The sequence below is a fragment of the Aplysia californica genome, unplaced genomic scaffold (genome assembly GCF_000002075.1).
Source record: "Aplysia californica isolate F4 #8 unplaced genomic scaffold, AplCal3.0 scaffold00019, whole genome shotgun sequence".
In the NCBI taxonomy this organism is placed as follows: domain Eukaryota; kingdom Metazoa; phylum Mollusca; class Gastropoda; order Aplysiida; family Aplysiidae; genus Aplysia; species Aplysia californica.
Genome location: NW_004797289.1, coordinates 1581117 through 1593644, shown reverse-complemented (window position 1 = coordinate 1593644; position 12528 = coordinate 1581117). Strand labels below are relative to the sequence as shown.

At 38.9% G+C, this 12528-nt stretch overlaps 1 protein-coding gene across 1 annotated transcript in view; it reads right to left on the bottom strand.

The window, feature by feature from the left end:
* Positions 1 to 10732, bottom strand: part of LOC101864500 (zinc finger C4H2 domain-containing protein) — a 17765-nt gene extending 7033 nt beyond the window's left edge. Inside the window, exons 1-3 of the mRNA XM_005090555.3 lie at positions 10484 to 10732; positions 3514 to 3685; positions 170 to 342 (exon numbers count right to left, since the gene is read on the bottom strand). Coding sequence (XP_005090612.1) covers positions 170 to 342; positions 3514 to 3685; positions 10484 to 10545 — 407 coding nt within the window. The 5' untranslated portion in view covers positions 10546 to 10732. The remainder of the gene's footprint in view (positions 1 to 169; positions 343 to 3513; positions 3686 to 10483) is intronic.
* Between the last annotated feature and the right edge of the window lie 1796 nt (positions 10733 to 12528).

Here is a 12528-nt window from a genome sequence, read left to right as displayed (position 1 = left end):
AATGAATGTTTCTAGTTACTCACGTTTCAACTTTATTGTGACCGTTCGTGAATTTTTATTGCATTGCATTTTTTATTTTTAGTGAACACATTTTCAACCTCACTGCGAGACTAGGGGTGGAAAAGGCAGTGATAAACACAGGGCAAAGGGTGGCCTAACATAGACTTACTCCGGTCTCATTTTTTCTGTTTCTTCTGGCATCTCATGTTGAACTTCCAGACCAGCCCTCATACGCAAGAGATCAACTTCTTCTTTCAATGGACGGCATTCATCATACAGTCTTTTTGCATTTTCATAAGCCTTTACTTTCTCCTCTTCAGCTTGTTTGATTGTCGTTTCCATCTTTTCAAATGAAGACAAAAAAGAAACATATAAATATCCAAAGTGAGAGGTTTAAATATTACAATAATTTTCACTCACTTTGACTGAAATCAGTAATAGTTTAAGCAGGACCAACAACATTCTGTAAAATCTGCATGAATCTTTTAAAAAGGTGATGCCTCTTGCCTTCAAAATTCAAGAAACATAATGTCATTTTATATATCACATCCAAAAGAAATTTCAAAATGTAATCACCAAATCATCACGTTAAAGCCTAGTACTACTCATTCATGCAGCATACCAATCTAAAGCTAGATATATTATGCATCATCGGACACGTTAATATGTTATCTATGTTAAGAGTTGCCCGAGATACGGTCACTCAAAACAGACCTTAAAAAAAACAGTGTTGGCAAAAATTATGCGAAATCAAAGAAACATATAAGTGTGTTCGTGCATTTATTGAGGTGCATCAATTCGATAGAATGGGCACAAATTGCACTTCAAATTAATGGAAAATTTTGTCTCTGCAATAAACAATATTTTATTACAATGCTTTTTTTAAACATATCAGAAAACAGATCAGTCACAAATACCATGCAAAACTCGGACTTAACATTAAATGTGCTCATTATTATTTTGTTTTGGAGTCATTGGATTTGAGAAGAGCACAAGCCCTCTGGGCGTACACTCTATTAAATTTTGGACATCATTTTCTGTCAGTTCCTCTCAAAAGAGTTGCAAACAAAGGATCTGAAGTGGGAGCAAGGTTGATTTTCTTCCACTGCTGTTTCTTTCATAGGGCTTCACCACATACAATACCTGTAGGATTCATATTGTGGCTATTTAACTATTTTACGAGTGACAACTCATAAATTTGTATTTTTTCATTTTACAAGAATTGTCTTGTGGCACTGGCCCTATGAGAAAGTGCTTTGTCGACATGTCACACATGGAGATATCTCTTTGAATGACACACAATGACGAAAATAAGGGTAAGACATGACGTTTCAGCACTCGTGTGATGTACGACGGCTGTCCCACGGAAAACCGGAATTTGGCTGTACAGTAGTCTCCGCCTAAGATCCCGGTGCTCGGGAGCAAGGAAATGTGGGATCTTAGGCGAACCGGGATCTTAACCGACGAACCCAGGGAAGAATCTATGGTGACCCATGTTAAAGCTCACAATCGTTAAAATGGTCTCCCTCCACTCTAAAATGAATTGACGTGGCCCCTTGGTGGGTTTATGGCATATATGGCGAGCAAAGAGTGGATAACCTTGATGGCCTATCACAGTGCATAGTGGCATGAGGCGTGCCATTTTCACTTATTATCCTATCATTAGTAACATGAGTCTCAAGATCTACACTTATCCAGTTGCCCCCTCCCCTTTACCAGTCGAAAATTTATAGCTTCCCCAAAAAAAAAAAAAATGTTGTGAACCCACCAATTAAAATTAAGTTGGTCTCGCAAATTCGGGAGTAGAGACAACTGCAGCAATGGTCAGGGAAGAGTTCACAGTTCGATGTGAACCCACCTGGAGCAAACGTGTAGGCCCTGCCCACCCAGCGAGTGACGTATGATTAGGGGGAGAGCTTAGGTGTGAGTGCAATGCTTGGGGAAAACAAATGTATCGGTCAGTTCACACCTTGGTGTGATCCCGTTTGGGGCAAACATTGCATCGCTTCATAGAGTTTTACAATGTGTATGTGATCACATTCACGATAGTGGCTGATCTTTGACGCAACGGACAGTTTATTGATCTCAACTTTTCACTCTTGGTTGATCGGCTGTGCCCGCCCGGGTTTTTGTTCCGAAAATTATGATCTGAAATGCGGGATCTTAGCCGAATGTAGACCTTCAGAGTGAATCAGAGCGGGATCTTAGGGGTGACTTTTGTATAGTAAAAATTCTGTTTTCTTAAAACAGCGGGATCTTAAGAGAACCGGGATCGTAAGCGGTGGGATCTATGGCGGAGACTACTGTAATTTGAAAACTATTCAATATTTTCACATTCTGTAAACGCACACTTGTAAAACAATCATATAAGAATTTCCCGATTGAGCACCATGAGCATCGCACAAACCAAACGAACACAGCAGTTCTACAAAGATGGCTACCCCCTTGGAAAATTGGTCAAGGGTAAAAGTGAGGTCTGTTATTCGGTTTCTGACCGCAAAAGGTCTCAAACCTATAGAAATATATTATAATAGGACAAAGCTTGTTGCTTTAATGGCCCTTTTTCGGTTTTCCATGGGACAGCCCTCGTAGTTCACTATACCAAGCCATCTAGTGAGTCCCATGAGGGTGGTTTTGTTCATTCCACGCCAGACCACCCCAAACCATGGCACTTTCGAGGCCTCTGTTCCTCATTGACGATGATTACGTCCAAGATCTAACCAAGACAGTCCATGTCCAAAAAAAAGGTTTTGTGGTCTACGCAAAACCAATGGCTCCTAAACAAAATTCTAATGAGCCCATGACCATGTAATGGTTAAGTCAAGGCTTTGTGTGGTATTTGTGACTGCTGTTTTTCAATTTGTTTGAACATATCATCAGAAGATGCTGTTTATTGCACAGACAATAATAATCTTGAGTCATATGGTATTCATTACATGTCCTTTCCACGAATGTTGATGCACCCAAATACACGCGCAACACGTTTCTTTGATTTCACACAATTTTCCCAAGTCTAATTTTTTTTTTTACGGTCAATTTTGAGTGATCATATCTTGGGAGACTCTCAACATAGATGAATTATGTGTCAGATAATGCAGAATTAACTTAGCTTTGAATTGGTGTATGCTGCATGAGTTGGTAGTGAAATTTTTTTTATATATATATGTGTGTGCATCTTAGTAAAAACTTGTAACTAAAGAATAAAACAAAACCATTACAATTTTATAAAAAATATGTGCATCGACTAGCATTATCATAGCTGATTATACCATATAAAAATGTTAATTAAGACACCTGTGCTTGATATATTACAGATGAATTATCTTATTTATAGTCTTAAGGTTACCCCCAAAAAAAAATTTTCTTAAATCCACAAATAAAAACTCTTGATATTTACACATAAAACTATGCCAAAAAGTAAGTGCAAGACTGGACCAGAAGAAACAAGGAAAAATCTTTACTGTACTTTACCCTCTAAAACAATGCAAGCTTATAAAAATTGTGTACACTCACCAAATTAATGTCAGCATGAATCAACCTTAATTCTTCCACATGGGCCATTTTCTCTTGCAGAAGAAGTTCCATTTCTCGTTTGTAATCTTCTAAACATTTCTCTTCAGCTTCAGTGACTTCAATTTCATGGCGCAGCCTTGATCTCAGTTTTTCTAATGACACCGTTTTTTGTCTGAAGAAAAAAAAAATTCAAACAAACCCATTAAACATGAATGCTTTTATAGATTAAAAAAAAAACAGACTAGGTTTGATTGATAAATGAATTGGTTGGTTGTCTTCAATGGCATGGGCTGGTGCAGGGAGGGGGTGGTGGTGCCAAGCCACCCATCAGAAAGGGTCAAGGAAACTCCCAATCAAGGTATTATATAGAGGTCTTTGATTTCATAGCGTTTGGACATGCCAGAAACAATACAAATAAAATGTGTCACAACACGGAGGAACCAGGCGCTCGTCAATTTTTGGGCCTGTGGAGTTATTGGTACCATTTTAAAGTTTATTCATAAATTGTCTTGATTTCGATGAAAAAAGTACCCATCTATCCTGAATAGAAGTCAAGATGATTATGATTGGAGGAGGTGAGGGTTGCCTGGTTTTGGAAATAAAGTTAATGAGAAAATGGCCACCAAAGTTTGATGATTTCTAGAGCTTAAGAGTCCTCGAAAACAGAAAACTTGGACTTTTTGTGCCTTTATTAATCAATGTTTTTCAGTAAGATCCTCACAGAAATATATATATGTGAGGCAGCAAGGTGGAATCAGGCTCTCGTTAAAATAATCAAAATGAAGAAACTTGCATTTTTCCGCAGGTTTGTGAATTTTTATCATTTTTTTTTTTTGGCTCAACACCTTTCATGCCCATTAAAGAACTCATTTCTGAGCGGATTTTTCTGAAAAACGTTGATCAAAGGCACAAAAAATGTAAATTTTCAGTTACCACAGACTCTTAACTAAGGAAATAACTAATCTTTGGCAGCCATTTTCTCATTAATTTTACCTCTGAGAACAAGTGACCCCCACCTCCTTCTTTCGCAAATATCTTGTATTCAAGATAAAAGGATATTTTTTTCATTCAAATAAAGACAAGTGAACAAGCTTTAAGATGATACCAAAAACTCTCCATGCCCAAAAATTGACGAGAGCCAGATTCCACAACGCTGCCTCACATATGTTCTTAAAAGAACAAAAAACGAATTTAGCTAAAAATAAAAATTCAATATAAATTGCCAAACCAGTAAAAAAATGCCAGTTTATTTCATTTATTTATTTTGAGAAGCATCTGACTCAAGACTATAGCCTAATTAGAAGAGTAACCATTTTTTGTTTGAAACAGACTATGACCAGAAGTGCAAGCCCAAATTTAGAACAAAGAAAAGATATATATTTGTGAACCATGTGAGGGGGTGCGAAATTTGAACACACTTACTTTCTTTGCTTTTTGTTTACTTTTTGACTCTGTATATACATTAATATAGACCTTTTTCCATCGAGTATTGCATAAAAACTATGAAATATTTTTATTTTGCCTTCAAATTTTCAACACACACAAATAAAGGTTAATAAAATGTGTACCAAATTTGGGTAGGATATCGCGACCTCGGTGCTTTCTTGTCCTATCTCCATTTTTGTAAACATTGAAAATGTAACTTCTTCTTAAGCTCACTCTTTGGTATGAACTGTTTTCACTTTAATTAAAAATGGAGATAGGACAAGAAAGCACTGAGGTCGCGATGTGTTAAATTTTTTTTTTCAATTTTTCAAAAAGTGGTAAAAATCTCTAAGGAGAGCTGACAACCTGGAAGTGTAGGCCTAGGGTTGAGCAAGTTATAAATGAAACTGGAAAAAGTGAAACCTAATTATTGTATCTAATTATTATTGTAAACTTTCCACAAAAACGTACAATAATTATTGAGGATAAGAGAGGAGGAGGGGGGGGGGAGGGAGCATATGGTGAATATCCATTCAGTTTTCGATCCAAGCATAGAAGTATCTCAATTAAGCCCACTTTGAAAAAAAGTTAAGTAACGTAACCTCAGATTCAAACTAAGATTTCTAGAAGAGCAGTTTATGATGATAATCTAAAACCTCAAAATATACAGACAGATCAATAATTTGGACAGAGTGACTGTTATGTGAAGTAAATTTAATTAATTATAATCCTAGATTCATGATTCAGACCAGATCTAAAGGTCTAGAGGCCTGCCCCCCCACTCAGGAAGGCGAAATGAGATGATGACTAGTGTGCAGTTCAAAGGTCTTTGGGGCCTCAAATTCAAATAAATATTAACATATTATGCACCAAAATTTTCAGTATGATTTGTAGAATACATCTGTAATGTTTATTTGTGCATTTTTCAACTTTGGTTCCTGTAAGAGGCGATCACGAAACATAATTTTGCTTGGATGCGGATAAAATTTGAAAATAAAAAATTAATCATCTTCGGTGAAACTCAAAAAATATGTTTGCACCTAGATTCTAGTCAAATTATACATCAAAATAATCATAAATGAATATAGAACTGGAAAATATTGAAAATTTTGCAGTTATTTATATACATTCCATAAAATTTGCACATTTGGATCATGACATCCGATATTGAAAAAAAAACCCAAAAATTTTATAATCTTGAAAAATGGACAAAATGCATTCACAAACAGAAAAAAACACTCGTATCGTATACAGAATTATTCAGAATTGCATTTGGAATAAACCTAAACATGTCGTGAGTGGTACTTTTTGTGTAATTTCACAAAAAAGAGTGATTTTTGGGAGAAATATTAAAATAATTTGACAATTTAGATCTAGATCTAGCACTGAAAAATATTGATTTCTCAATAACAGAGCAATGGCAATTTGAGCCCAATTGTATCAATATTCTAAAGAATAGTCCTACATTTCTTTAGTGTGCAAAATAATAATATATTTTGTTGTGTAAAAGTAGTAAGACTGGGGTCTGGGCTATAATTTGAGCATCGCGATAAAACAAAGTCGCATAAACTTTGAAAGTGTTTCAAAACTAAATCAAAACTTCCGATTTTCGCTCCAGAAAACGTTTGACCCGGAAGTCAAAATTATATTATGACCTTTATTTTAACATGGATTGAATCTAAGCTAAAAATGAAGATCGGTACTCGAGCCGCCAGGGGCGGCTTAGCGTACTGGCGGCACTTTAACTTTAGCCGCACCGCCCCCAACGGCTCGGCGTTGTGATTGAGTTAACCCCCAAAGCAGGGCATCTGTGTGCAGAGGAGTGAAAGTAAAATTTACCAAGGCTTATCCAGAAGACACGAAATTTCTGTCACACAGTTAGAGTTACAGTTGAGATACTACCATCAGTTGCAGTAGAAGACTAAAAAGTATAATACAGGGGAGTCCACTTATAACGAGTCCGGAAAAAACTAGAAGTCTGTAATAAAGGCACTATTCTAAAACCCTGTTTTTTTTCTCCTCTTTACCTTTGTAAACAAAATACTGACTTGCGAGCCGGTTAAGACGGAATATTGCTGCTGCTGTGCACATGGCATAGGCCAAGTATACATAATGCAAGACCTCGCCAGTTGAGAAACTTATAGCTGATCTTGCGAAACAAAGAAGAGGAGAGCCCATGTGCGTCAACAATGAAGGCCGGAGCAACTGAGTAGGGAGGGTGCGGCATGCAAAGACAAGCAGAACGCATTGCGTGATACGCCAGTTTAGATTATCAAGGCATGCCATGCCTCTCACTTCTCCGATGCCGGGATGGAGAGGTGAGAGGTCACAGCAATGTGATGGATGGAGCGAATGTGTGACGTGCGCAAGCAGACAGAAGGCACCACAGGGTGGGGTGGGGTGGGGGGAAAACACAGCAGGCGAGTTAGCCCAGAGCCCTTTCTTTCTGATCGCCAACGCCGAGCTGTCAGTCCACATCGCTAGATCTAGCGCTAGAGAAACAAACCTGATTCGATTTTTGATCAAGTAAGACCTAGAGGTCATGTTGAAACAAAATCATCATCAGGGGAGATAGCAAAAGGAAAAAACAGAACACCAAACTCATAGATTAGGCCTACTTTACAGTTTCCCTTGAATTTGTTACTGGATCCCTTATAGCGAGAATCCTGCTATAACGGACATTTTGCTTCGGTCCCCTCCCTCTCGTTTTAACAGGATTCCACTGTATCCAGTTTTGGCCCAAACGATAACTGTAGAGAGAGAGAGAGTGTGGGTTTTGGCTTCACCATCCAATTTCTGCTCCTAAATGATTACTTTTCCCCACGCATGCCATATGATGATAGATGAGCGGCGAGCGAGAGATATCAAACCTAATTGCAAACCACATCAAATCAAGGCTGAATTCAGGGGACATGCCCCCCCTGAAACCCCCCATATTTTTATTCGGTCAGAGGGGCGAGTCCCCTGAACAGTGAAACCCCTCCTGTTAACAACAAGTGAAATATTTAGGCTACTGCTGCATATCTCTTGCTGCACTCTCTTTCAGTTATAACATCAATACAACCGAGTTTTTAAGTCAGTAGTATCGATATATCCAGCGCACTTGTCACTCTTGAGGCAAAAACTGGAGAATGCCGACTTAACTACACTGGAATCCTGTTATAACGAGAGGGAGGGGACCGGTACGAAATGTCAGTTATAGCAGGATTCTCGTTGTAAGGGATCCAGTAATAAATTCAAAGGAAATAATAAAGTAGGCCTAATCTATGAGTTTAGTGTTCTTTTTATTTCTTTTTGTAATCTCCTCTAATGATGGCTTTGTTCAACATGACTTCTAGGTCTTGGTTGATCAAAAATTGAATCAGGTTTCTTTCTCTAGCGTTAGCAATTTTGACAGCTCGGCGCTGGCTATCAGAACGAAAGTTCTCTAGGCTAACTCGCCCGCTGTGTTTACCCCACCCCACCACACCCTGTGGTGCGTTCCCGATTCTGCTTGCGCACATCACACATTCGCTCCATGATCCATCACCATCACAACACTGTGATCTCTCCATCCCCGTATCGGAGAAGTGAGAGGCATGATAGGCCCAGATAATCTGGACTAGGCTGGCCTATCACGACATGTATCAGGTAATGTGTTCTGCTTCACAACGGCTTGTCTGCGCGTGCCACACCCTCCCCACTCATTCGCTTCGGCCTTCATCGTTGGCACACATGAGCTGTTCCATTCTTTGTTTCGCTAGATGACCAACAAGTTTCTCAACTGGCGAGGTTTTTATCGTGTATACTGTATAGATGGTCAATATTCCGCTATAACCGATTCGTGCGTTCGTTTGATTGCACTATAGCAGTATTTTATTAACAAAGATAAAGAAGGAAAAAAAAACGGGGTTTTCGAATAATGTCTTTATAACAGACTTCTCGTTACTTCAAGACTCGTTATAAGTGGACTCCATTGTACAATAAAAACAGAGAGTACAGGACTAGATATCTAACTACAGTTCAGTACTTCTACACAATTAGAGACAGTGCAATACACAGTCACAGTACAGTAGGCCTACAGTAGAGTACAGTGGAACTCGGATTCAACGAGGTCGCCGGGCCTGACCAAAAATCTCGTTGAATCTGAGTGTTCGTTATAGCAAACACGAGCACAATTCATTACGTAGATCTACGTCAAGACTAGCTGATCATTGATAATAATGACCAGTTGCCGAGGGGAAAAAAAGACTGACGCTTTTATATCTGCGACGTTCAACGCCCGGACCGAAAGTGCCCCCCCCCCCCCCCCCCCATCCCCGACACGCACACACACAGCCACATGTGTGCAGGCCACCCCCGACACACGCCAGAGTGGACATGTGCGCGTGCCAACAACGCATGTTTTGGTATGAAAAATAGCCGCTGATTGGTCGCGTGCAATCGGTTAAGTGAATAATGGTTCACAATGCAGGTGCAGCAGCAATGGATGGCTTCCGGGAAGAGATAGAGTTCGTTCTGGGAGATAAATGAGCGAAACCACGTCTGCGGGGGCTTTTCACCATGGAATGGACCTCATTGAGACCGAGCTCGCTGATTTAAGTGCTCGTTGAATCCGGCTTATTTTTATTGATTTTAGAGAATCTATCTCATTTCATTGAATCCGAGTTCTTGTTGGATCCGAGCTCGTTGAAGCCGAGTTTGCCCCATTTGGTCTGAATAATTTACAACCCTTCAACCGTTGTGCAAGTGCAGTCTTGTGCTCTTGTCTCATTACGTACGCTCTCTGTTCCTTGAACCATAATTTATAACATGAGTGCTGAGAGGCCAGCCATCGTTTAAGTGAGTAAACAATGAAGGGTCCGGCCAGCTACCGGTCCCATCTTGCTCAGTGTCGGTAGTGAGCCTTTTTTTAATTAAAGAGGCGAAAAATGTTTTTACATTATTACATATATATATTCGTTTCAACTACATCTAGATCTAGATGTAATGCGGTATGCCACCAAGTGACCAAGGGCCTAGGCGGTTTTATCGGCCTGTGAGATGTCATGGTGGAATCCTCGCCCCTTGCCCACACCGGGGGGATATGCCGTTAAACGTAGAAAAGACGCATTTTTCTGATTGGCTGCTAATTTTAGTACTGTGATGTCATCACTTCCTGGGATACCCGCATGGAAGGACGTGTTTTCGGTAACATTTTGGATTTCCTAGATCTAGATCTAGATCTAGATCCAGACTAGAATCTAGATCTAGAAAAAATCTAGATCGTTGATGCTCAGAACAGTAAGATTTTAAGAACGCTGATGCTTGAAATTGAAACACGGTAAACACAAAGACAATAAACCGCACGAAAATTGCCATATGAAAGACGCAGAAGGATTAGATCTAAATCTAAATCTAGATTTAGATCTACAGATCTACCAGCACCCCCCCCCTCTCCTACATTTTTAATCACTAATAATAATCTAATATAGATCTAGATATAGATCTAAGTAGTCTAGCCAATTTTGAGAGAGAGATTTATTCAGGCCACTCAACAAGTCCACTTCCACCCGACTCGACTCACCGAATTTCTTTTATTTTCTCCAAGCGAGACAAAATAACGAGTTGGTTTTCGTGATCACCCATGTTAGCACTAGAAAAGTAACATGGGCAGAAAAAACCTCTGAAATAAAATATCAAAGGCCAAGGCAATCAAAACTTGGCTTCGCCGGTTTGGTCGATATAATAATACAACAAAGAATAGATTCAGAAGCAAATCATTTAGCCTCTATCGACAATCGGATTCCAGTCTCCGGAAATTGGTCAACCAGAGTTGCTTCCCCTCATTAATTAGCCGAAAATAGAGATTGTAATAGTCTTTACCATTCCAGCTACCGAACTGTAACAATTTATTTTGTTCTAGGCGAGCGGGCACTGACTGGTAGCATGTTGGTATAAATTGTGAGGTGGTGGTGGTGGTGGTGTTTTTAAGATCATTTTCATGGAACCACAATTTTATGTAAAGTTGTCTAGATCTAATTCATTGCATAGGTTAGTTTCGTCAGAGTTTTTACGGACGCTCGAAACTACTATATAGACTCTAGATCTATTATTACATAATTTTTTAAAAAGTCTTATGAACGCGTGAAACACAAGTTGATTGTTTTCACAACAGTTCAGAGCACGGCTTGGATTTAGATATATTTATTTCATGGTTGGTAAGTTTAACATTTTATGGTAGAAATTTAGTTTTAAAAAACAGCTATTTACATTTTAAAAATATATCTTGAAACTATTTGTTACTTTGAGGGTTTTTTTAAAAAGCCAATGACAATGGCATGGTCTTTGTAAATCGAGAATTCAGATAGTTAGGATCAACGATCGAAGAACAATATTCTTTAAATCTGTACATTTGAAGTAATTCCTTCTGATCTCTCCAAAGTCCGAACATTCTAATAACATCTTTATGTGCCTGGCGATAGGCCTAGTGAAAAATCCTCCGTCTCGCATCCCATTCAAAAGGTTTTCTTATCTCCCTGCAGAGGATATCTAGATCTACATGTATTTGTTAATGAGAGGCTTGGGGAGATTGTGGACCATCAACAAATATTTACCCTGTAGCAATCGGTCCGCTATAATTCGATACATTTACCAATAAACAGCAGTCTTTGTTAATTGAATTATTTGATCCTTGCTTGCACATCTGATGTCAGGAGAACAATGGATAAGATACTGGCGAATCCTCAGGGATTTTTCCTATGACTATTAACAATAGGCGACATAGCCTTTTCAATGGCTGCATCAGAGACAACTTAACGAAACAGATGTGAATAAGAGATTAACTGTTATAGCTATAGGGGGCGAGAAATAAGATGAGGGAATGTCAAATAGACTACATTATGTTCGAAAATGTAAATAGACTCCAGTGTGTGCACTCTTGTCGAAAGTTCACTCTTTTAAAGCACTTTTGTGCAAGGTTTCAGTGCACGGAGTTGTTTAATTACATGTGTTTTACACCCACATCGACATTAGCCTATGTAAATTTTAGGAGCTATAGGCTGTCGATCCTGCCTGTTACGGCCAGCGCCCGAGTTAAGGGGGATCCAACGAACCAGCAGACAGACGGATATATTGGATTTGTATCAATGAAAAGCAAACAATAACAAAGAAAACACACGTATATAACACACACACACACACACACACACACACACACACACACACACACACACACAAACACACACACAACCAGTTGGGCACCCTTTCGACGAAAGGAATAATCGGTGCATTAACGTCAGCCAAAATTCTGTCTTACTACAGAGTCTAGTGCAATTCATTTAATCTCTTGAATGTACTAGATTCCAGAAATCTGCAACCTGCAACTAGATTACAGCTAGATATAGAGTCGAGATTTTAATAAAGGCAGAGACCAGGGAAAGACATCAACAAATTCGCGCGGTGATGAGTAAAGAGAAACCAAAAACAATCTCAATACAGCGACTATCACGGCACATAACTTCGCATACATGTTCCGGTGACTACTAATAAATAGATTGAAGTTTGGCCCCTGTCTAAGGTTGGGATTTTCAGCCAAATTCCTAATCTTATGATAAGAAAGACATATATATA